Source organism: Phoenix dactylifera, chromosome 11 (assembly GCF_009389715.1).
Source record: "Phoenix dactylifera cultivar Barhee BC4 chromosome 11, palm_55x_up_171113_PBpolish2nd_filt_p, whole genome shotgun sequence".
In the NCBI taxonomy this organism is placed as follows: Eukaryota; Viridiplantae; Streptophyta; class Magnoliopsida; order Arecales; family Arecaceae; genus Phoenix; species Phoenix dactylifera.
Genome location: NC_052402.1, coordinates 9,757,680 through 9,783,667, shown reverse-complemented (window position 1 = coordinate 9,783,667; position 25,988 = coordinate 9,757,680). Strand labels below are relative to the sequence as shown.

Here is a 25,988-nt window from a genome sequence, read left to right as displayed (position 1 = left end):
TCACTATTTTCTGTGGGGATTGCTTGCTGATCACTCATGAAGGTAAAGGTTTCCTGCAGTGGAGTGGCTATCCAGTTGCCAATCCCTCAGGCTTCCCACACAGTATTCTATTACGATTTCCACATGATTGCAGGACTGACGGGATATTAAAGTTGGATTATATTCCTATTGATGATTTAAGAGGGTTCGAGAGTGATGCTTATCTAATCTCTTGAAAGGGAGGATGAATCAAGCTATAACTTAATTTAATGTCATCAAGTCGAAAACTAGTGCCGATTTCAGTTAAAACGAGTGATACAGGAATATTCCTGGTTCTGCACCATATATTTATATCTATATATCTATTTCTATTTCTATATGAACCACAGGCCTACAAGTTTCTTAAAAAGTGGGGTTAGGAATGGTGATCATCTGCAGCTATAACCTAGCCTCTGTTTGGTCCATACCTAGTACTGGATGTTGCAAAACTAGATCTGACGCGAGTAAATTTGACCCAACCTGGATAAATAAACCTGAATAGAAATAATCCAGAGCAGCTCGACACCAGATTGATCTGACTAGATGGTCAATTTGGTTATATTGGCACGATCCGAGTGAGCCATTGCCACTTTAATCTACTGCTCTTGTGGGTGGTACCCTTGCTTCCTAGAATGTACCTGAAGGCAGCCCAAGAACAACCGGCAGCCCATGCATGAGGATGGATGGACGCGACCCAACTTGTGTGTACTAAAATACTCTAGAAAACAATCGTGAAATGCCAATTTGTATTGCTTGGTCTTGGTTTATGAATGTAGTTTATGCTAGAGAGGTAGGAAGAGCCATGCCTAACTACCTACCACCATGACTATGATATCAACATACATTCTATGATAGTATTCATGCGAGAAAACTACATCACCTGTCCAAGTTAAGGTAGATATCATTTGAATTGGTCTTTCCTCAGCTTGTGGAGATGAGATGCGATGGTGATGGTTAATATATATATGATTGCTGACCCAAATTATAATAATGCCGTCACAGCTGATTCTCTCCACCAGTTGCTTGCTATTTGCATGTATTTAACGGGTTTTCACCGTTGGTCTGGTAATAACTTCTTTACTTCAGAAATAAATTGTCAGAGATTAATGTGTGGAAATATAATTTGTTGGCGATGACACAAGTATCAATGGTTATAGTCCAGCTGCTTTCCCAAGTGTCTCCACAGGTTCTTAATTCCCATTTCATTTCTTTTGATTGATGGGAGCGGTGCCACCGTTATTCTCAAATATAAAGAAGGACGAGCATCGGTGTTTCAGGTGGCCCACCTGAATCTGGACGCTGCATTTGTGAGTCTAATCTGGGTCCAAGGATCTAAACCTAATTCTCAAACTAGGTCAGGTGTGGGTAAACTGCCATATCCAACCAGATGACTAAACTTTTCTTCTTTTTTTTTTTGGGTTAGGTAAACGGTGAACTCCATCTTATGTTGAGACTGGTGCACACCTGAAAGCAATGCATGTTTGGTCAAGCTAATGCTCATGGATGTATGTACAACAGGTTCTTTTGAACAAATTAATAGCTGATTACAAATGGCCAGCATAAATTGAAATAGATAACATGAAGCCCTAAACTTTGGTACTTGTGGATATATTGCCAGGTGTAACTCTATGAAAAATGCTATTGCAATCACACCTAGCCCGCCATTGTCTATTAGTTACCTACGTACACCATGCATCTCCTAGTTATGTTTGTTATTGACCTTACAACTACAGTGGTGCATCCATGCATGGATGACATTACGTGACCGAGCTTCTGGTTCATAACCAAGATCAAAATTAGAATTGGAATGATTTTGGAATACTAGGAAAGAGCAAGAATTTGATTTTGAGAGATGGTGACATTCCTGTTCTTTTCTGAAATCAAAATGGGAATGAAACTCTTTCCGACCATATAGTTGGTATGGGAGTCAATCATTCCCATTTCCACACTAGAGTCCAATCCTCTCCCCCCTCTCCTCCAACCAAACATGCCCTTGAAGATGACCTATTGTGGACCTTGCTTACTCATATAAACCAAACAAGTAAAATAATAATCTCTAGCTAATCTACCGAACCAATTTGGACAGACCACTTCTTTTCTGCTTACAAACAGGAAAGAAGATATATCACATGCTTTGACGAACAGACAATACTAGCAACGACATAGATTTTATCTAAAATGTTGAAGGTTAGACCTTCTACAAACTAGAAACTATGTTTAAAATGTGACGGCAAACATAAATCTTAGAGTGCGATCCATTCACTGACAAACCAAAACCTATCACTGAATAACAAGTAACAGAATGACACATCATTTAGGTACCCTTTTCCTGCCAAATTCTTGCCCATCAAATTTTATCTAAATAAAAAAATAAATGCCGTGTTCTAAATGGGCCTAAGGTTTGAGGGCCCAATTGTTGGTCCATGAGAAGGTGCGGACTGAGGTGTGCAAGCGTAGCTTGACACGTCATACGTGAAAACCTGGGTCCCACTGCTGTTGTGTCCGCACCAAACAGCAGCAGAGTGCCATACTGGCGTTGGTGAGGCTTGAAACCTCACAAACTAGTCGTCGTCACGCCCGCCTCCCGGCGTCGTTCCTCCCCTCGCCGGCCCGATGGGACGACGGCCGGCCCCCGCACAACCTGACGGAAAAGTCGACAACACGCGGCCGAAGACCAAGAAGAAGAGCCGGAGGAAGGCCATCTCCATCCCCGACCCTCCTCCGGTAACTCTCCTCAATCTCTAGGGTTTCGGGGCTCTCAGTAATTCTCTATAAATTCCTTAAATTGGAATGGTTAGATAGTCTTTCGACGTCAAAATCGTCCCTTTTTTGTTGCTGTTAACTAAGACTTTAGGAATTTTCGAAGTGTTGGAGCATCCATGGCTTCTTTACAACAACTCTGTGAAGAAATATATGAATTTACAATATTTTAGGAATTTTTTTTAGTGTTTCTGAAAGAAATATAAGCTGAATCCAAAGTCTTATTAAAGTGTTTGTTCTTTCCCTTCCTTGTTTTTCTTGCATGACCAATACTAATTATCTCGCGTTTCATCAGTTTCTGAATGTAAAAGCTTTCGGTCCATATTTTTTTCTTTGTATCAGTGCTGTGGAAAAAAACATCCACAAGATTCCCTTTTTTTAATGAAAAATGGGGTTTCACCACTTTTTTCCATTCAAAACGTGTAGGTATTAGGTGGTTGCTGTTGACTTGCTTCATTAACCTATGTGGTTGCTGATGTGGTCATGTTTTTATTATTGTAAGGCATTCCCAAGTTCCCTTTTTTTCTTTTAAAAAAAAAATGTAAAAACTGGATTTTTAAATTTTTTCATCAGAAATGTGTAGCATTTTTTCTTTTGATTCCTGAATCATCATCAATGATTGTTTTCATTGAGCCATCGGGTTGCTGAGGCAATTATTTTTGTATTTGATCTTCATATATATATATATATATATATATATATATATATATATATATATATATTCGTATTTGTTTCTAAGTTGTTGCATCCTGCAACATCTGATTATTTCTGTGATCTGCTTCAATTGTGAGTTTCAATATGCTCTGTAGGCGGGGGATGAACCAGGCAGCAGCAGAGAAATCATAGCTCCCAAGACTGGAATGAAGTTTAAAACCTTAGAAGAGCTCTGTGAATTCTATAACCGGTATGCCCAGCATCTCGGATTTGCCACGAAGATTAAAGGGTCGAGCAGGAATCGTGCATATATACAGATCATGTGTTGGAAGGGCCGCAAGAGGGATATAAGGAGGACCGATGCGCTTGCACCAAGACCAACTCTATATACTAGTTGCCCGGCATTGCTCAAAGTGCGTCTGTGCCGCTTTGACGGCATGTACCACCTTAAAGAAGTTGTTCTTGACCACAACCATGAACTCAATCCACTCCGAATGCACTTCTACAGGGATGAGAATATGGTCGGGGCTGGTGTGAAGAAGCGTGAAGCACATGTTGCTGTGGTGAGGGAAGATAGCTTAGCTATGGTTGAGAGGGAGTGGATGAGCTCTGTTGATGAGATACAATGGTTGAAGCTTGAGAAAGAGGATGCTGAAGCTCTCCATCAGTTCTTCCGCCGCAAGCAGGCTAACAATTCAAACTTTTTCTATCTGATCGATATAGATGGGGAGGGCCATCTGAAAAATGTTTTCTGGGCTGACGGCAGATCAAGAGCAGCATATCGGTACTTTGGTGATGTGATCTTATTGGACACATCTTGCTTGAGAAGCAAGCATAATGTGCCTTTAGCCACATTCATTGGAATAAACCATCATGGTCAGCCACTGCTAATGGGTTGTGGCTTGCTTTCAAATGAGAACACAAGAACCTATATATGGTTGTTTCGGGCGTGGCTATCATGTATGTCAGGGAAATCTCCAAATGCCATAATCACTGACCAGGGCAAAGCCATACAAGAAGCAGTTGCTCAGGTTTTCCCAGGTTGCCCTCATCGTCAATGCCTGTGGCAGATTATGAAAAGGATTCCCAACAAATTGGAAGGATGTGCGGAATATAAAGAAATAAAGAAGGCATTTAAGAAAACTGTGTATGACTCTTTAAGTGCTCATGAGTTTGAACAAGAATGGAGAAAAATGATTGAGAAACATAATCTTGTATACAATGAATGGCTCAGGTTGTTATATCAGGATCGGTATCATTGGGCTCCTATTTTTGTGAAAGATAAATTTTGGGCGGGGCTGTCCACTACCCAACGTGGTGAGAATATGGATTTCTTCTTTGAGGGGCACTTAGAGTCAAATACTTCTTTAAAGCAGTTTCTTGACGAGTATGAGATGGCTATGGAGAGTAAATACGAAACTGAAGCTCTAGCAGATTTTGAATCATTCCATAAGGTCCCACCAGTGTTCACCCAATTCTACATGGAGGAGCAGCTTTCAAAAATTTATACAATTGACATATTTGTAAAGTTTCAGGATGAGGTGAAGGCCTTAGTATACTGTCACCCTTCACTAATTAGGAAAGATGGTTTGATGTATATTTTTGAAGTTAGAGAACGTATAAGAGGGAAAGAAGGTAAAATGATGGAGCAAAAAAATTATGAAGTTATGTTTAATCCAAATGACCAGGAGGCGCAATGCATTTGCCATTCTTTTCAGTACAGAGGCATTTTATGTAGGCATGTGTTATCTGTGTTTAACTTTCAAGATATTGATGAGATCCCATCATGGTACATTGTTGAACGTTGGAAAAAGGACTTTAAGGGTGTGCATCCTGTGGTTTGTCCTCCTTATGAAATGGTAGCCAATGGGCCAATGGAGCGTTATGAAAATCTGTACAAGCATTGCCTCAAACTTGCCGAGGTAGGGACCATAACTGATGATAAATATCAGTTTGTGCTAAAAATAGTAAATGAGGCAATGGAGAAGCTTCTCGTGGACAATTTCACTTGCAAAGGTAAGCAGGTTAAGATTGTGATGACAGAACCTACTATAGATTGCAATACTGTTGATAGCTCTGCAATAAATGACAATGATGATATGGGTAAAGAGATTGAGGAAATTCGTGATCCTAAGGAAGCAAGAAAGAAGGGACGGAAAAAGAGGAAAGAATCTGCAGAGACATTAAACAGCAACAAAGAAAAGGTATACGATAAATGAATATATATTTTGAGCCGACTAATTCTGAAGAGCTTCTTTTTCTTAATTTATGAATGGCTATGCCACAGTAAATGCTGCAGAATCTGATAATAAAACGCAATGCTTCTTAATGCCCAATAACATTTCATTTGGGCAGCCAGTTGAGACATGTGGAAGCATCAATTAACAATTCTCGTTCATATTTTTGAAGTGCTCTTAATGTCTAAAATTTGCCCATCTTTCTCATAATTCTTTTGCTTTTTTTGGTTAATTGTGGAAAATGAAGGAACAAGTTAACCAGACAAATGCACCAGTTTTTCTCCATCCTCCACTGCATTTGAACTTCCAACATCCGTTTGCCAATCCATCATGGGCACAGTGGAACTTTCAGCACATGAACCAGGTTCAGCCATCTAACTTAATTTACTATGCCGCGGCACCAGTGAACCACCCACAGTTTGGTCTCTTCCTAAATAAGGTATATATGTTATACTATCATGTGCTCTTGTATTCCTAATTAAATATAATAAATTACATTTAACATCTCTAGCTGCGCAATTGGCATGTTACAGGATCAACTTGGTGATCCAAGATTTACCAACAGTTCAGGGATTCCATGGAGCTCTCAGCAAATACTAGAGGTTTGTTATTTATTTATTTATTTATTGTCCTCCTTATTTCTGTTTAGACTTTACTGTTAGCATCATGACCTTTGTTTCCTCCTGTTCCTTTCTTATCTAATTCTAGTAATTGACAGTCATCATATTCATATTTCATAGTAATGATTGATGTTATGCAGAAAACTCAAAACCCAGTGGCACTTCCCGGTCCCAAGAAAAAGAAGAAGAGAAAGAATGATGTTGTAGAACTGTCACCTTGAGGTACAATTTGAATTTCTTGCCTGCGGCTGCAGTCATTTTTGACTATTTTACTTGCACTGCAAGTACTGCACCTTTTAGCTTAAAGGGAACCAAATATTCGGTAAATCACATTATACTAAGCTATATATTTTGTTTGGATTTTTTTTTTTTTTTGGTTGAGTCAGTTGTAACCAGAGAATAGGTATTTTTCATTATTTTTTTGGTTGACTGATTCTCTGTTCCTGCTCTCTGTTCTAGGTTTACATCTAGCTTGAAATTTTGTGATAAAATTACCCAAGTGCTTGTGTCTGGTGCTTTGAGGAATGTAATCAGTGAATCAACAAAACTTTTCATACAAGCATATGGAAATGCTTGTCATAAGATCTGGAATTTTAGGGTCTTGTTCATCTCAGGATTTTGAATGGACAAGATTTTTTTTTTCCATATGGCTTTTACTAATGGATTTTTCATAACTGTTGGTTGCCTTTTTGGAATGCAGCTCTTGGTAGGTCCACATTGGCTCCCTGCTATACTGCTGACCAGCATCAATCGTCTTTTAAGTGACATTCCAATCTTATAGCTCAGAAAAAAGTTGACTGTAGCATAAAAGAGGCAGCTGACTGTTTAGATGCTTTCTGCATTTAATATGGAAGAACTGCTTGTGGAGTGTAGCGACATGTGTATATACATATATATACATATATGTATCATATCTTTGATTTATTAGAACTTTGAGCTGACTGCTTTTTGTGAAGTTTTCTGTATGTAGACAGTTGTTACTTTTCGTCCCTAGCATAAATCCTTACTTGGTGCAAGTTTATTGGATATGTATACCTATTTTACTGGCATCGTTTTCTTTCCCTTATGTTAAGAGAAGCTTAAGTTTCTCATTTACATGGAGGGGGAATTTGAAAACTAAATATTGAGATTTGCAGATATATGTCTTCTATAAGACATGCAGTTCTTCTTTCTCGCCTCATTCAGTTGTCATTCTATCTTATTACCTCCTATTGCTTAAAATGTTAATTGATATTGGGTTTCGACTTTTCAGTCACAACAAGGTGATGTGCAGTGGCCATACCTCTTCCATAATTTCTCAATTGTATTTTTGTGGGTTTTATTGGATAATAAGGAAAATATCAGTGAATAAGAGAATAAATGAATATAAACAAAATAATTCGGATATATTGATGGCTTCTTCATGGTAACATCATATAGTAGTTCAAATTTGACTCATATCCCGGATTGATAAGGTGTTATTCTTGGCAGCACATGGAATGTAACATTCATTATGGCGGCTATGGCCTTTTATAGTAACAGATGGCGGACTCGGTATCAAACTGTAGTTGAGATAAGTTTTCCTGGTTTTGAGTATCATTATGGCATATAATTCCTGTATAGTCTTGCAGACTTTTATTTCCATAACACTACCATCTTTTGAGGTATTTCATGATTCAAGGGCAGTGGTCTTTTTTCTCTGCCTTCTGGTAGAGTCATTGATGGCTTCCACAAAATTGCAAAGGAAAAAAGAGGAAATCTTTTCTTCACAAATATAATTATGTTTTTGAGCTCTGATCCGAGCAATGCTTGATGCCCCTCTTTCTGCTGACACTGAAACCCACACGGGCCACACCCTCTCAGACATGTGGTGCTCAGGAGGGGTGGAGTTGGCTTGTTGGTAAGAGGTCATGAGTTTCGCTTGTTGCCTGAAGTGGGTGTATTAAGCATACTGTGAAACAGTGCCAGTCCATCCAATCAAAGTGACTAGTCTATGAATCCTTCTGCACGTTAAACTTGAAGACTTGGTAATCTCCATCCAATGTCAATTTTGGGTAGTTGCCAAATCTGAGCTCATTCCTAGCTATCATCCAACTTTTAGGTGTATGTATCTCATTAGCAGATTTAAATGCTCTTCTATATAATCTCGATTCTAATTCTGGAGCTTTTCTGAATTGACTCTGGGTTTTAATGTCACTATCTTCTTTCTGCTTCTTATATTGGCAACATTTTAATTACAATTTTCCTGTGGCTTCTTGTACTGACACTATTCTGGCTCTGGTTAAGATCACCACTGCATTACTGTTAGTATGGGTTTGTGTGGAAAATATTGTAAGAAGATGGGAAAGAAAGACAACCCAAAAAGCTTCTCCAATCTCTTCAATTCTTTCTAGTATCTTTTCTTTCTGGAGAGAGAATTCCACTGTTAGGTATTCTCTTATCCAAATTATTTCTTCCTTTTCCCTAAAACTTGTTAATTGACTGAGCCATTAGATATGGACAACTTAATCTAGAGCATAAAGAATCTGTGTTATTTTTTTGGCGCGTGTACCTAATCTGTTTTAATCCATATGTCAAAATGTTAGTGTTTCTTTTGTAGTTTTACCTGTGAATTGTTACTCAACTGAGTAATTTCAACAAATTAGGTGAATTGATATGCATGCACACTATTTTAAATCCAAACCCCTGTACAGGTTTTTAAATTAACATGCATTCCAGCTGTCATGCTCTTTCCCAATTGAGCCCTTGACTCCTTGTTGTGATAGCAGAAACTAATTGCCACACTCTTACCTTGTAAAAGTATGATTATGCACTCGGTTTGTTCCATCACTCACTTGACTACATTATGATTATTGTGATGGTAATGGTTTTGGGTTGGGGGTGGTGGGGGGGAGGCAGGGTTGGGGAAATTTAAACCCTCACTTGTGAAAATCATAAGAGGGGTCCCCTGATTTTGTGTTATCGAAACACCAATTCATGTTTCTTAGTTTTCACTAATATATTTCTGATGCAAGGTAATGTCAATTTAAATGCACATGTTGAGCATACTGTAGAATTGTACATATGCACCTTCATGTGTTAGCATAGATTTCTGATTACCATAATCAGGTGGATTGAATATGATGCATCATATGTGGGGGCTGTAACCAATTTGTCTATATGTATAATATGCTAAGTCCCAGGATACAAGAAATATATGCCTAGCGAGTTGATCCCATCGGTCTTGTCCATGTTTTCGACTGTTTCTGACATTAGTTTTTTAAAGTAAAACATTATTTAAAAAAAATTATTTCAATGATGAAGTATTTAAAAAGTGATTTTCAAGCTCGACCACCTCTTCAATATTTATTTCTCATCATCTGATCTCTTATCTTTCCAAACTCTATGCTTCCAAACCAATTCAAATTTTAGAACGCTCTCGAATGTTTTGTTTCTAAATGTGCATGACACTAGCATATGCAAGAGATTGACATGCACATTTTATATTCATACACAGCATGATAGCTCTTTAACATTTCATCATTCATGAGGCTCAAATAAAAGCGATATGGTACATAAGTCATGACTGCAACATGGTCTGGCATGCAGTGTAATGCCATTCTGCGCTCTATGATATTTGCAAAGAGGCATCTATGTGTTGGACAATTTGAATTGGACTTGTAAGTCCGATGGGAATTGCTTGAATTGCACTCATTCTTGAAAATATCAGGTTCTGCATGGATAAAGGTCAAACTCTCTCATCTCTTCACTTGACAACAGTACAAAACTAAATGATATGCCGATTGGTGAAAGATGGTAATACCTCATGTTTTACTGTTGGAAATGGATGGTAACATAGCATGTGTAACTTGGACTATTCACTTGACATACATGCTTGTTTCTGTGCAACCTGGGCTTTTTTTATGATTGTTGCTGGACATGGTTAGTTGGCTTGAGATCGCGCAAGTTGCTTGTGAAACTTTTCTGCAGTCAATGTTCAGTATATGTGAAAGGATTACATTTGCAGCAAGAAACTCAACATCTAATATTTATCAATACAGTGAATACTGAATAATGTAATGCAATCACCAGCTTTGCCATTGGCTATAGTAGGTATACTCTACATAAAGTTTTTAACCACAAACACTTCTTTGGTTTAGCTAGGTCATTAAATGAGGATTTAGAAGTTTGTTTCTAAACACTTATTCCTAGATTCTTGATTAAATGAGGATGATAAGTTGAATACGACATAATTTTATATAACATGCAGGCTGGTTTCATAAGGTACCAAACAACTTCTTGTTATTGTTGTTGTTATCCTTTGCTTAAATTGTCCTTTATTATGTTCAGGTATATGCTTTATAGTTTGACGAGATACTCTAAAGTCCTGCTGAGGATATCCTAAATGAGGTTCATTTTTTATTACGTTCTCTTGAACCATACCGTCACTTCTAAATGGCCATGCTGCTTCACTTGCTGCTTTGCTGTGATGCTATCCTGGATGCGAATATGAAAATTTTAATCAGCATGATCGTCTTCTACTAACTCTTCAAAAGATTCATCCTAATCTGCTACATTAACTGGGATAGGTAGGTAATTAAATATTTACAGACAGCCTAGATGATCTGCAACTGTGGGCTCTTCAAGGGGTACATAAGTAGGCACCTATAATCTTACCATTTTTACTAGGGATGTATGTACAATTGCATTGTGAATTTGCAAAAATCAAGATTGGCTCTGGTGTTTCATTTGATCAAGAATAGCTCCTCTTTTAAAAAGTCAGGGTCATGATAATATTAATGACAAGACCTCTTAACCTTCGATGTAGATGATAGCTGCTTGCACATATTATTGTGGTGATTCCTATTTGTTCTTTTTGTTAGATGTGTGGACTGTGGAGATTGTATTCTGAAGACCGGCATCTAAGTTCGTCCTTATTTATGTCATCGGTCCTTCAAATCCTCCATGCTGAATGTATTGCATTTAACCTGTTACCTTCTAATCTCTGAGATGCATGTTTCACTAAAAACTGTCATGATTATGCTGTGGACTAATTTCCCTCTATACGACATTTCGATCATTTTGTTTTTCTTAAATATGCAATCCTTAGAACAAGAGAATTAGCTCGTAAAACAACCAGCTCCAATTCTTGGCTATTTTGGATCTCCACAGAGCCCTATGATACAAGAGAAATAGCTCATTAAAACAGCTGACCTTAGCCATGACAAATCGAAAATTCTTCGAAAGTAGGGGCATCCCAGAAAGAAGTTGAGAAGCTGATTCCTGACCATTAATATCATTTATCTGCAGCGAAATCCTGCTCTCTGAAAGCAAGCTAGGTCTAAACTTTGGCTTTCAGATGGTATACATAAATTTATAATTCTTAGATAACTGAAGGGCATATCTGAAGCTTACCCCATAATTTAAGGAACTCATTGATTTCGCTTCAAGATTTCACAAAGTTTAGCATACTCCAAACTGAACATGCCAATGAATCTGGAAAGAAGAATTCCCATTAAGAAATCCTAATGAGGTGCAATACAGGACATTCCTTGAAAGGAATATGGAAAGCAGCCAGCAACTTGATAACTTCTTTTGTGATTCAGATTCTGAACCACTTTTTTTTTCCATTCATGATCATGAGAGTTCAAATACCTCCACCACCATTCTCATAACAAAGCAGTATTCAAATTTCTTAAATCCTTTGTGCTTAGACCATTTTGAGACCTGTCCTTGCAAACATTACTCTTCTTATAGAGCAATTCAACAAGAAAGATTTTCTTATGCAATCCATTCTTTTGATTGAACCCAATTTGGCACCCAAAGAAGAAAGAACAGAAAGTAAGTAGGAATATAGGTAAATTTGAAAGCAAATATATGATTCAGTAGTCTCCCATCAATTGACAGAGCTTTGGTAGACCAGTCATAAAGTTTCTTCTCATTTTTCAACAGAGCAGATCGCAGCCACATAATTTATTGAAAAGTTGACTTCATGGCCAACTTCTTCATTAGTTTAAAAGCGGACGCCGGCGGACTGGGCCGGTAGAGCCTCCGGCCAGAATCAAACTTGGAACTTTGGGAAGGGTACTTGTTGACCTCTTATTTGCTGGGATTTGCTGTCTTCTGGGGATGGCGCCCAGCTGATCCACCAATTTATCAGGCCTGGGTTGCTATGTGGCGTGTTGGGATCTAATATATAAGATTACTGGAATCTAAAGCAGCGAGAATGTCGAGGCTCGCCTCCCAGCTCCGAGGATTAGATGCCAAGCTCCTCTTAGGAATATTACCTGTTTGGTGGTGCTTAATCACTGAGTGGGGCATTAAACTAACATCAAAGTTGAGAGCTGTAGATACCTATAACTTTGGCCTTTAGAGAACTTTTCTAACATTCTCATAATCCTCTTAATGCACCTCAAAAGACTCCATCAACTCTTTAGAGCTCCCATGCCTTCGAATGATTCAAAACCATGATGTGAGTCTCTCTCTCTCTCTCTCTCTCTCCCCACTTTCTGTGCCCCCAATACAATAGATTTAATGTTTTGAATTAAAAAAGAAATGAGCTCTTTGTGATTTTATATTGATAAGAATATTTATTTGGATGAAACTCGAGCAATTGAGTAAACTAAGAATCACTTAATGGATCATGAATTTTGTAATATATTCACAAATTATTCGTGACTCGTCATAGAAACACTTGGAGGGTATATGTTTGTGTTGTCAATGTTGTTATTTACATGGTGTTTTTGTGATGATATTTCGTATTCTCCATTCTTTTTGCACCTAATAAATATATAGATATGCAAGATTTTGTTTCATGCTATTTAATTATCTTATTTTTTTCAGGAAAACTCCTAATATTTGTCTCGAGCCAACTTGTTTCTGGGTACCAAACTTGTCCTCTCTCTCTCATCCCTCTTTGAGATTAGCAAAGGCTAATCCCACCTTTTCTATCCCATAGCTCTCTCATGGATTGAATGCTAACTCTAATTTGGAATCATATCTTTGTCCCTTGCATTTTGGACAAGGAGCAATATCATTTGGATCATCATTGTGCCACCTTTTCAATTCCATAGAAACCGGATCGACTATTTTGGTCGAAAACCTCTCAACCACCATGAAGAGTATTGATCAATTTTCAAAATAATAATGATTAAACCTATAATGTTCCAAGGAAGTTATTTGCTCAAATTTTTCATAATTAATTTTACCAATACAAAAATATAACATAATCAATTCATTTCTCTTCATTGCAAAATAAAAAAAACATTTACTTTATTTATATATTTGGATATGTTTAAAACTTTACTATTTACCAATAATAATAATATTCCCATTTTTTCCTATGTTCTATATAACTTTACTTATATTTTAAGATTTAGATAACTCATGCCTTTTTATTCCTATTTAGCTGTAATACAAATGTGCTGTAAAAAGCAAATCAATGTGTTTAGTATTTACAATAAAAAAATTATAAATAATTATACTTTTTTTTCTTACATTTTAATTTTAAATATTTTTACTTGCAATCCAATCACCTGACCACCTGGCCCTTCGGCCAGGTTAGTCTACGGTTGGGTTTTAATGGCTATGGGGTCAGGGTTGGTGTACTTCTACCCACTGTCCTTCAATGCCATTAAGTGAACTCTGCTGCGTTATTCTACACCCTGGTTGTTGCCTTCTATTTCCATGGCAGTTCTTGGCTCATTTCCATTAAAGTTTACGACCTGCATGAGCTTTTGGTTGGCATGGTGCAGTGGCCACCTGTGCACAAGACTTGTTAGGGCCATAATCTTTGAATCATGCTGCAGCTAATCAAGATTCAAGCATTGGTGATCTTCTGAAGTTTTTTGCCCATCATCTTCTAAAGCATTGGTGATCAAGATTCAAGCAGTCACTCTCGAGCCAATGACACTGCTATCCTTTCTATATGAGCCAGAAAAGATCAAATTATTCTCTTTGTAATCTCGCCTCCTTCACCTTCTAAAAAAAATTTAGAACTTTTTAACTCAAACAGGGTACATTCCTTAGGTGGATGATAGATTCTCTTGGCAATTCCATTTTTTGATCAGATTTGCCGAACACATAGCTTGGCACCTGTGAAATGGACACTAAGGAGGATCAATGGGAAGGACATTCTATAAGAATGAGATAGAATAAAAGCATATAAAAATGATCAAGGTCGTTGCTCATGCCTCAATCTACAGTCTCCTTCATTTGATGCAATTATTTCTCACAGGGACATGGGTTGAAATAGGTTACAAAAGGACAGTTTCATAATAATACTAACCTCTTTGGAGCTTCACTAAATGCAGTTCCAGTCGTTCTCCACCAGAGGGCTCCACATGAGTAGAAGAGATTAATAAATTGTGGGGTTTCTCTCACATAAGTAGACAAGGACTGGTTTTTGTCAGTAGTTGGTGCATTTCAACTGCATTAGGGTTATGATGGTGGTGTATTAACACTTTTTTTGTTTTTTTTGTTTTTTTTTTTTCTGTTCATCGATCTGTTCTTACTGCAAGAAGATTAAAAACAGCATTCCTATATTTCTTCTGGTCAGGTTGAAATTAGAATAAGAACCTTGGGCTTTTAAATTATTTTATTTTTATTTTTCTTTTTTATTCTTTTGAAGCTTTGGAAAAAGCCCATGAGAAGTCACCACCTTGACTCATAAAATAAAAGACAAAATCTAGCGAGATAAGTCATTTATCATAACTAGCATTATAGCTTAAACGAAAAATAACTTGATTTTGACAAAAGCGATCTCTTGAAAGAAATCTTGAAGCATGGTCTTGCCTAGGGTTTAGTAGAATTGTCATAAAAAAAAAAGAATCATGAATGAATCAAATTTAGCAAACATCTAGGCCATTATGCCTGGGTAAGTTATACCCAAAAATAATAATAACAAAAAAAAGAATTGAAGTAAGACACAATCTCAAGGCCAACTTAATTATACATGCCAAAAATTTATAATCTTATTTTGATAGCCAGTTTAAATTAGCGATTCTTGAAATCGAGGGCCGAACTTATTTACTTTTACTAGCTAATTATTGTTTTAAGTTTAGATTATTTATCATCTAGTTTTCCAAACTAATCTACAAGAAAAACTTAGACAAAGCCGATTTGCAGCCCTATTTAAGTGATAAATGTGTGTGTCATATCTAATTGGTATCAATAATATTTCTACTCCAAAAATCTCTTCCCTTAGTTACCTATGGTAATAATTATTTATTATTTATTAAATCAATCCAGAATAAATATATTTATGAGAATCAGAGAATAAAATATCTAGAGATTGAGTAAGAATATTTGTCAAAATCATCCATTAGGTAAATCCAATATGATTCGCTGTACATGTTTTTGGGTTTATTTAACTGATTTTTTTTTTTTTTTTACCTCTTAAACAAGCATTTCATACTACAGTGACATGAATGCATCCAACCCCAAAAAAATCAGAAAATGACACGTCCCCAAGGGCATGGACATGGATTCACTTGTTTTTTTCTTTCCATCTCTGATCTACTTTTTTTTTTTTTCCACATCTTTTTGTCATCTGTCTCTCTCTCTCTGTCTCTAAAAGCATTTGGCAATGGCTAGTTCCTTCTCAAATTCAGCACCTGTCCTCCCCTTTACACTGAGGAGAAGAATATAAAGAGCCGGTTCCCCCTCCATCTCTCATTCCCTCACTAAATGCTGCCCTTGTAACCCCAAATCCTTGACCTCTTAAACCCTCTCGGCTCCCCTCTCTTATAAACCCTTCTATTCTCCTCCGATGGCGGGATACTCGGTGGCGGCGCCGCTATGCACGTGGTTGGTGGCGGCGTGCGTGACGGTGCCGCGCGGAAAGGAGGGGACTTTGGCGGCGCCGGCGGCCGGGGAGGCGAGGCTGCGGAGCCGGTCAGCGAGGAGGCGGAGGGCGGCGGCGCTCCGCCTCGACGCCCGGGATTCCTCCAGGGGGCTGATGTCGGCGCTTTGTGGATCGGGGATCCAGGGGCTGATGAGCTCCTGCCTCGCCTTCGAGCCCTGCCCGGAGTTCTACGGCTCTAAGGGTGCGTCGTCGTTCTTCGGAGAGGGTGGCTTCTCCCTATTTGGGCCGTGGAAGGCGGAGACTACGAGAAGGCAGCGAAGGGCCGGGCGCGCCTCTTGCGTCTCAGGTACTCCATTGATTCACTTTTTCTTTAACTTGTTTCAGGAAAAAAAATTGTTTCTTTCCTTTTTTCAAGAAAAAAAAAGATGCCTTTTTTCTTGTTCGATAACTTTGAATTAATCTTCCTCGGTATAATTTGTCATTTGTCGCAGAAGTGGTTTCGTACAACAATTTAGATTATCTTGTGAAAGCTAATAGATTAGTAGATTTGATATCTTTGGATCTCACCTGTCCATTTTGTTAAGGAGATCGCAGCTGGAATATTGAAATTAGATGGGTATCTTGTTTTTTAGGATACAATTTGCTGATATTTTGTAACCTTTGAGTTTTAATTGTGATATGCTACTGTCACGGATTCTGAGAGTGATGTTGGGTCGAGAAATATTCACTCTTATCATATGCCAATGTAATAAAATTACGGGGAATAAACTTGAATTTACTTATAAAGAAAATATTTATATTTTGAACCTACTGTTTTAAAATCCTGGGTCATAGCAAACTTGATGCCCCTGGGATTATTTTCTTTTCTTTGATCAACGATGAAACTGTTTGTAGGGGAGCTTTTTTAGTCTTTTAGAATGTCGGCTACCTTTTACCATGTTTTTTGAGTGAGCAAATAGAACTCTTTCAGTTGGCTATTAAATTAGACTTATAACTTAGTGAAGTCATCCAGACAATAAAATATAACATTTACTCTTCTGCTGAAAGGCAGATTTTATTTTTTATGGGTATCCAAATCCCTATTTATTATGTCAGTAGAATTTTTGTATTTATCTTTTTTGCAGTTTTTTAATGTAGTAAAGGATATTATTAATTTAGTAGAGAAATGATTTATGGGATGTATCATCTGTAAAATTTGCTATATGATATTGGATTGTTCGTATTTCATTCTTGATCGACCAAAAACTTGAAAAGAGATCCCAGCTAGAAATGTTTCTCACATTTGACTTTGATTGAACTTTAAAAGGAATGCTGAGATTAGTTGTAAAAAACTTTTGCTGGATCCAAGTAATAAATTGAATTGCGAACTGCAACTTATGTGGTCCCATAGCATGCTGGGTTAGAGTATCATGATTTTCATAATTTGCTCTCTTTATTCAAGGCCATGAAGACATACTCCAACATGGTACTAGCCATTCTATGTAGATAAACCTGCTAAACATTTTGTTTGCTGACACCTGTGGAACAATGGCTAAGTATAACTTCTGATTATGTATCAATTTTTGCCGGGTTTTAATTCAGTTTACATGGTTTCAGGCAAAGCAATGGCAGTAGCTGTGCAGCCTGCTAAGGAAATTGCAGAAAAGAAGAGAATCCATACAAAGAAGAGGAGGGTGGTTGTGACAGGGATGGGTGTGGTGACTCCACTGGGCGATAATCCTGATGTCTTCTACAATAACCTTCTTGAGGGTGTCAGTGGTATAAGTCAAATTGAAACATTTGACTGTACAAACTATCCAACAGTAGGTTTTCTTCAGAACCCATGCATGTTTTAATAGTTTGAAGCAATAGTTAAATCAATATCTATTATAATTTATATCATATCTGGAGCATTTGCATTATAGACTTATGGAGATTAAATCTCAGTTTCAAAACCCTTTCTTAAGTTCTTGATACAGGCAATTTTCTGTAGAGAATTGCAGGAGAAATTAAATCTTTCTCAACAGATGGATTGGTGGCACCTAAATTATCTAAACGAATGGACAAATTCATGCTCTATTTACTTATTGCTGGAAAGAAAGCTTTAGCCGATGGTGCGGTTACAGAAGAGGTTATGAGTCAGTTTGACAAGGCAAAATGCGGAGTGCTCATAGGCTCTGCAATGGGTGGAATGAAGGTATAGTTTCGATATTGGACCCTTGATATCTAAATGCTGGATATGAATGGGTAAAAGAAAATGGTAAACTGAAAGCATTGCATTAGGATGGTGAGATGGCTTCTGTCAAGGGTTTATTGGTTCATGTTGTACTTTGAGGAAGTCGTCACATCTACCTCATTTGAATTTCTTAAGCAATATTTATGAAAATTGCTGGTATTTTTTTTTAACAGGTTTTTAATGATGCCATCGAAGCTTTAAGGGTCTCATACAAGAAGATGAATCCATTTTGTGTTCCATTTGCAACGACAAACATGGGTTCTGCAATCCTTGCTATGGATCTGGTAAGCCAATACACCTGTTGTAGGAAATACAGCTTATTAGTGAGATTTTCTGGAATACTTGTGATATATATCATTCTTTCTGTTAATTGCAGGGTTGGATGGGCCCAAATTACTCTATTTCAACTGCTTGTGCTACAAGCAATTTCTGTATCCTGAATGCAGCAAACCATATAATAAGAGGGGAAGCTGTAAGTTACTTTCTATGCCTTGGCTACCTGAGTTCATAAGTCTTTATACACTTCTACCTCTAATATGCTTTTCTTTTACTCAATTTATATGATCTTGCAGGATGTGATGCTTTGTGGTGGATCAGATGCTGCAATTATACCCATTGGTATATATCCATTATTAGTTTGGCACAAGCCCTGTACTTTTTTTTTTTTTTTGAGTTGATGATCAGTTGTATCTATCTGGATATACTGCAGGATTGGGAGGTTTTGTTGCTTGCAGAGCACTTTCGCAGAGAAATAGTGATCCGACTAAAGCATCACGGCCTTGGGATGTTGTAAGCATAGAATATTATGTCTCCACATTTTAGATTTAAGCTCTTGATGAACAATCTGATGCTTTGGTCTTATTGTGAATTAGCTGGACTTTGTATTTTGGGCTTGCATGTTTCCTGAGAGTTTTGAAACCTCTGGCCTCCTAAATTATCATGTTGTTTTGTATATTGTGAAATTTTAAATTTGGATATGTTAGTTGCTTGTTTGCAAATAGGAAGAATTGTAAGGTGAGAGGAAGAAAATAATTTTGAAACAACATGTGAATTCTACTGTGAATTGTAAGTTTTAACACTGTGCCAACTGATGCATCTCAAACGGTTACAAACACATATCTGTGTTATCATAATGTGCTATTTTTAGACCATGCAAAATTACAGCAATATCATGATTGCTGGTGCGACCAAGCACATTTTAATTTGTTCAAAAGAATTATGCAATGCGCCAACATGCCAACAAATTGGTAAGCTAATCTAAAGGCTCTTTTCTATTAGATATGTTGATACGATTTTGATTAAGGATAGAAGATGACATTTTTTGGCAGTTAAGAGTGAAGGTTTCTCTTTTACATGGACTGCAGTGATAATCATTAGTGGATTTATTTTTTATTATGAGTTCAGTCTGTTTATTGTCTTTTGTGCTGACACCATGTGACAGGATCGTGATGGATTTGTGATGGGTGAAGGGGCTGGTGTGCTTCTACTGGAAGAATTAGAGCATGCTAAGGTTTAAGAATTTGCAGTTTTTCATGAATAAATATAATGAAAAAGGTTTTAGGAATATGTCTTTATGTTAATTGGTACTTGTCTTATTCATTTTCTTCTGTTTACAGCAAAGAGGAGCAAATATCTATGCTGAATTTCTTGGAGGAAGCTTCACGTGTGATGCTTACCACATGACTGAGCCACATCCTGAGGGTAAAGAATCAAATTGCTATTCGTTTAATATGTGATTCTTCCCTTCTTCCCTCCGTATCTTTTTTGTTGATATTGTTGAATCACAATTCTATTACTTGATATCTTGGGAAAAGGGGCAGGCATTGCTCTTTGCATTGAGAATGCATTAGTACAAGCAGGGGTAGCCAAAGAAGATGTTAATTATGTAAATGCTCATGCAACTTCAACACCTGTTGGTGATCTAAAAGAGTATCAAGCTATCGTTCGTTGTTTTGGCCAGAATCCTGAGGTAAGAGAAGTAAATTATATAAGTGGATTTTGCTGTCATTTGACCGCTAACTAAAATTGTATGACAGCTGAGAGTGAACTCTACGAAATCCATGATTGGTCACCTACTAGGAGCTTCTGGTGCGGTGGAAGCTGTTGCTGCAATTCAGGTGAAACATTCTAGCTTTTATAATATAGTTTTGGAGAAATTTTTAACTAATACCCCGTTGTTATAATTATTACTGATAGAAACCATTGTTCCTTCTCTTCGATGTGCTTTAAAGACAGTTTTTATCATCAATATTCATTTGATTCATACTGCAATATCTCCCATGTTTTAATTGGTTTTACTATTATTTTAATTTTCATGTCAATAATTGCTGGTCTGCAATCATTAAACCTTATTCATAGTATTTGGGTTCAACTTTTAGAGTCTAATTTGATCAAGCTCTTAGCAAGTCCGTTGCTAGTGTCCCTGCTAACTTTTCAAATCCATTTACACAGTTTCCATCCATGTTAGATTCGGTATTCTTTTCCTCTCTTCTGAACATTCTCCACAAATTTAAGCACCCTTTGTTATCAGCTCATCATAAAATTTTTGTTGCACATTCCCATGCCATCACAATCAGCTTACCATCATTTTGATCTGAAGTGGCACGACTTCTATTGCTCCTTCAATATAATGGTTTCTCACTCTGTCCTTAGTTTTATGATGTATCCATTTCAACATTTTCCTATATACCATGTTCATCCGGTTTGCTTGGGCTTTCCTAGTGGAACAGATGGAGGAGTATGGATAGAATAAGGCACATTGGTCAGGTCTTTAATATTGAGTCATGTTGACTTTTCTGATGAGTTAGCTAAATTTTGTGGCGTAATTGCATTTTATTTGTCTGGAACTTTGGGGTTAGCTACGAACATATATTCTTGATTTACTTTTCTTGGTATTAGGGAAAAGCTGCTTGATAATGAAAAGAGGCAAATCTGTTATTGGGCATGCTAATATAGATGGCCTTTCTGCCTTACTTGTACGAAGATGGTTCAGCACATCTTCTTAAATTGTTGTCATGCTTGGGGAGTTTAGAATTAATTCTTTCAATTCTTAGGTGTTTCTTGAGTGGTTCATGCTACATTATTTCTTGGGGGCTATTGGGCTTTTATGTTTTGATGAAGGGATGGCTGCACTAGAAACTTGCAACTCCATGTCTTTGTTGAGCTCTTTGGAAGGATTGCAAGGATAGGTTGTTCAATGGCAAGTGAATTTTTTTTTGATTCTCGTTTGATCAGTCAAGAAGGATATCTTTTGGAAAGCATGATTTGCTAGCATCTTTATGAATAGTCTAGAGTTTTTATATGGAAAGAACTACATTTTCTGTGATGAACCGGTCTTACGATTTGGTCTTTTTTGGTAGCTTCAACAGATACTTTGTATTTCTATGAAGTCGTTAGGACTAGTGGCTTTTGCTTCCTTGTTTTCTTGTGCCTTGCAATCTTCTTCAAGCAATAGACGTATTTTGCCTACCCCTTAAATGGAAGGATTAGTGCAAAAAGTTTGTAGACTTGTTTTATGTTGATTTGCAATGTACACTAGCAAATAGTGTTTTAGAAATTTTGGTTCTCTTTATCTAAACATTTCTTCCAAATTTTCTAACATCATATCGCATCACTGGTAAAATACGTCATTTCCATTTAAAAAATCTGACTTGGTTTGTGGATAATAAGAGCAGCAATTCTTGCAAGGAGATAAAGGAAGAGAGTTAGGGCCTTGATGGAAACTTAGTATTTTGTGGAATAGTTCAATCTCAAACGGGAGAACTTCAAAGTGCCTAATTTGCTTTTGCAGAGAGTTCTATGTTGTGGAAGATCTGTGCTTCATGGTGATTATGAATAAAATCAATACTTATCCTAATATGTACTCACTCTTCATTTTCTTATGATGTCTTGTATTACAATATTTTGCGTTTGCTGTATAAGTTTGAAACTTTGACTTTTTGACTATGATGAGTTAAATCTTAGTACATATCCATTTCAATCTCTTACTAGTTAGAAAGCTCATGTGTTCTTTTTCTGCAGCATCTGTAATTCTGTATGTCTGTATTGCCTTGCTGTGCATAATTTTGAAACTAGACTGCTGGCTTTCTCAAAAATGGAACTTTATGTATATTTACATGCAGCATGACTTCTTGACCTTGTTCACTTCCCGAGCAATATATGATTTCTGTTATATGCTACTCGTTCTGAATATTTTCTGAGCCAAGTCTCTTCCATGTAGGCAATTCGAACAGGGTGGGTCCATCCAAATATCAATCTTGAAAACCCAGAAAAAAGTGTGGTATGTTCTCCTCAATTTTTGATACATATGTTGCAATGACTCCATATGATTCCACAGATTCTCATTCTAGTTTCGGGTCTCGTTTGCAAACTATGCAATCTAAAGATATGATGGCTGTGGAAAACAATGTTCACACATTTATGAATCCAAGAACGCTTCATATACTGTTTCTGGTTGTGCAACTTGCAAGAATTTCACTAAAATGTCTTCCAATTATTTATTCAAGTTATTAAGCTTTGCATTCTCTTTGTTTTCTTTGCTTTTTTCTCTCTTTTTCTTTTTGACCTCTCAAACTATTATGTTTGAGCCTTCTGGAGTTTATCTGACTTCAAGACATGCATTCAGGATATGAATGTGCTGGTGGGCTCAAGAAGGGAAAGGTTGGACGTGAAGGTGGCACTATCAAACTCATTCGGTTTTGGTGGCCACAACTCGTCTATCTTGTTTGCACCTTACAAATAGTCATGGAAAGAACTTCAGATGTTGCAGGGATAGCATTAAGCCCAGCTTCTTTGTTGGTTTCCAAGATCATCTGAAAAATTCCAAGCCATAGTTTTGCTTAGCTTGCAACTAGGGCCCTGATTGTTGTGCAGGGCTCATTTGTTTTTGGTAAGTTTATGCTCCTTGCAACAATATCATAACTCTGTTGTCTTACTTCTAGCTGAATGATGCAAAGGTCAGAAGAAATTACCCACTGTGCAGAGAAATTTGCCTGGTTCTACGTTATCACCTGCTGTGCTTTTTCTTTGGATATGCCAGCGTGTATTTTTGCACAATTTGGACCTGTACTCATGGCTGTGGTTTCTGAATTTGTTTGATAAAATGCAGGGATTTTTAATTGGTAAGAGAATGTTGTGAATGAGAGCTATCAGCAGACTGCAATTTGATAATGTCTGCTTTGATTTGATAAGCGTCGATGGTAGCCTTCCGGTATGCAGTATTCTCATTCTATTTCAGCAGCATGAAACATGATTAGAAAGAGTAAACCTTCTCTCCAGAAAATTAACATGGTAATAATGATCGTTTTAGATGATGGGTCTATGGTTAAAGCAAGCTTTCTCAAATCCTTTGTGTGTTCCATTAGTTTTACTGCTCAAGTGTCAGCATGTGGCAGCATTACCTTAACCTTTAGACATTTTTCCTATTCATGGATCAAAAGGACAAGATATATGGGAGGGAAAGCTTTTGACTCTTTTAGAGAACATAAATGCATGCATGGCTCCTATTTCCCCGTTACTTGAGGTTTTAGAAAATATAAGCTGAACATATCTTCTAAGCTTCGAACTAGAATTATAGAGTACCCTCATCGAAGCTTCGAACTAGAATTTCTTGTAGATATGTTATCGAAATGAAGTATGAAATTAGTGAGCAATGTGTACGCAATCTTGTTACATGGTACGAACCTAAGCCTGCAAAGGCCGGATGACAAGGTAGCTCTGAGTTGTAACTTCTTGCGAGAATAATTGGTGTTGCTTGGCTGTTTCAAGTTTCAACCAAAGCAATGTAGATCATTGAGATTGCCAACGAGGCAACGGTCCATCGTTGGCATCCCCTCTTCATCATTGAGAGCATTCCATGTAGCTATACATGACTAGCATTATTTGACATGTTCCAAACCAAGCATTGTCAATTAATGTCACTACACTGCCAACCAATCTTAATTGGCTCGCATCCCTCTCCACTTTTGAAGTTCTGGATTTTGAAACCAGATGACATTATCCCCATCATTTTTCTGATAAATAAATTATGATGCCCCACTTGCTCATGCAGCATGACCCTCCATAGGTTAGAATAGTTATATTTGAGGATGACTCAGCTATTATAATTCGCTGGGTCCAGAGATGTATTGGCAGTGTGTATGGGATGATGTGGTTGTCCAGGCTAAACATATATACAGAGAGGCTAACGGGACTACGGATTGAGTGATCTTGTATATGGCCAATCACTCTTGAGATGTCTTATGGGTTGGACAGAGGAAGCTATCTAGATCGCTTCGAAAGATACTGTATTTTGATCTATTTGGATGTATATGTATTAGAATTATATGAACCAGCTATTTTAGAAAAAAAAAACTCAAATAAACTAGGCAGCCAGTTGCTTAAAAATCTGCACATATTTGTAAAATCAAATCAAAAACTTGCCATTCTATTTGCCACACTAGTACTCTAAGTCTGTCAATCTCTAAACTATCTTAAAATTATCAAAATAAAAACTGAAAAAAAATAACATGAAGGGCAAAACAAGTGTACAGAAACACTCGTTGAAGCTTTACTTTTACCAAGATTCAGACGTTACACACAGCAGTATCATACAACTTTTTATGGGAAGAAAAGAAAACCCACTTACTAGTTATTCCCCTGCATACACCACAAGATTCCACATTACATAATTAACAACATGACACGGTACGTAGCATCTCGGCAGCTAGATTCTGGACGCCGGTCAAACTAAGGGTCAACGGCCCCGGCCCTGGGGGGAGGCGAGGCGAGCAATGAGGTAGAGCGCGTTGCTGGTCAGCTGGGAGAGCTGGACCACCCGGCCGGCGACGGCATCCCGGGTGGGCCCCGCAATCCCACGAAAGGAGTCGAGACACGTGTCCTGGCAGGTCATGGCGGCGCTGGCCCAGGTCTGGGCGTTGTCCAGCTGCCCCCGGAGCGTGTCGGGGCGGAGGCGGCGGAGCTCGGCCTCCGCGCGGGCCAGCTGGCCGGCGGCGTTGGAGAGGAGGGAGGCGCAGTCGCGGAGGGCGGCGCGGCCGCGGGGGGTGGCGGCCGGGAGGGGGATGCTGCGGACGGCGGAGGAGGCGTTGCAGGAGGCGGAGTGGGCGGCGGCGGTGGCAGCGCGGGCGAGGTCGGTGGGGGAGCGGGGGGAGGTGGGGACGAGGGTGCTGACGCAGAGGGAGGGGTAGCGGGCGTGGGCGCAGGCGGAGATGACGAGGGAGGACGGAGGGGTGGCGGCGGAGAAGGCGGCGACGGCGAGAGAGAGGAGAAGGAGAAGGTGGTGGTGGGGGAGGAGGGTGGCCATGATGGTCGCTGCTTGGTTTTGGTTGCTTTACTTGCCCAAGCTAGAGTGTGTGAACACTGGGAATGGGCATGCTGGGTTTATAATCTCAAAGGACAAGGAATCTGCCCACGGTTTTCAAATGAATTACATGCTGGGCCTACCACCCCCGTTGCATGCATATTATTTTGTGGATAAGCTAGATTTGTAGACTAGTAGAACTTTTATGATAACGTGAATCTGTCCCTTTTTTTAATGAAAAATACACACCCTTGGTCACTTGCTTCCTCTTGATATGCATATTGATATGGTCACTTGGAACTACAACTCTGTCCCTTTGTAGCTTCGGTTTTTGCCGATGCTTCGACTCCTATCTACTCGACGCTTTTAAAAGTATCGGCGCCAAATTAATTTACTGACTCTTATAAGTGTCAGTGCAAGCTCT

The 25,988-nt window shown here is 38.2% G+C and overlaps 3 protein-coding genes across 5 annotated transcripts; 2 read left to right on the top strand and 1 right to left on the bottom strand.

Annotated features, from left to right (window-relative positions):
• The first annotated feature begins 2,541 nt into the window (after positions 1-2,541).
• On the top strand, positions 2,542-8,464 carry LOC103703314 (protein FAR1-RELATED SEQUENCE 6-like). 2 transcript variants are annotated; one of them, XM_017841842.3, is made up of 6 exons: positions 2,542-2,742; positions 3,588-5,636; positions 5,917-6,108; positions 6,203-6,271; positions 6,430-6,511; positions 7,760-8,464. In XM_017841842.3, exons 1-5 carry the CDS (start codon positions 2,632-2,634, stop codon positions 6,508-6,510), a joined length of 2,502 nt encoding a protein of 833 aa, XP_017697331.2. In that variant the 5' UTR covers positions 2,542-2,631; the 3' UTR covers position 6,511; positions 7,760-8,464. The 2 variants fall into 2 exon arrangements, with proteins under 2 accessions (XP_017697331.2, XP_008784351.2); XM_008786129.4 differs by lacking the exon at positions 7,760-8,464 and adding an exon at positions 6,990-7,426.
• Positions 8,465-15,796: 7,332 nt separating this feature from the next.
• LOC103703313 (3-oxoacyl-[acyl-carrier-protein] synthase II, chloroplastic-like) lies at positions 15,797-23,384 on the top strand. Of its 2 annotated transcripts, none has more exons than XM_039131533.1 (13): positions 15,797-16,398; positions 17,649-17,854; positions 18,025-18,228; positions 18,441-18,551; positions 18,644-18,739; positions 18,840-18,885; positions 18,977-19,056; positions 19,709-19,777; positions 19,884-19,968; positions 20,088-20,236; positions 20,304-20,384; positions 22,487-22,546; positions 22,892-23,384. In XM_039131533.1, exons 1-13 carry the CDS (start codon positions 16,017-16,019, stop codon positions 23,006-23,008), a joined length of 1,686 nt encoding a protein of 561 aa, XP_038987461.1. In that variant the 5' UTR covers positions 15,797-16,016; the 3' UTR covers positions 23,009-23,384. The 2 variants fall into 2 exon arrangements, with proteins under 2 accessions (XP_038987461.1, XP_008784350.2); XM_008786128.4 differs by having other exon boundaries at positions 15,799-16,398; positions 20,082-20,236.
• A 1,328-nt stretch (positions 23,385-24,712) lies between these two features.
• On the bottom strand, positions 24,713-25,657 carry LOC103703412 (pectinesterase inhibitor 3-like). The gene has a single exon (XM_017841850.3). The coding sequence runs from the start codon at positions 25,565-25,567 to the stop codon at positions 25,001-25,003; it is 567 nt and encodes a 188-aa protein (XP_017697339.1). The 5' UTR covers positions 25,568-25,657; the 3' UTR covers positions 24,713-25,000.
• Between the last annotated feature and the right edge of the window lie 331 nt (positions 25,658-25,988).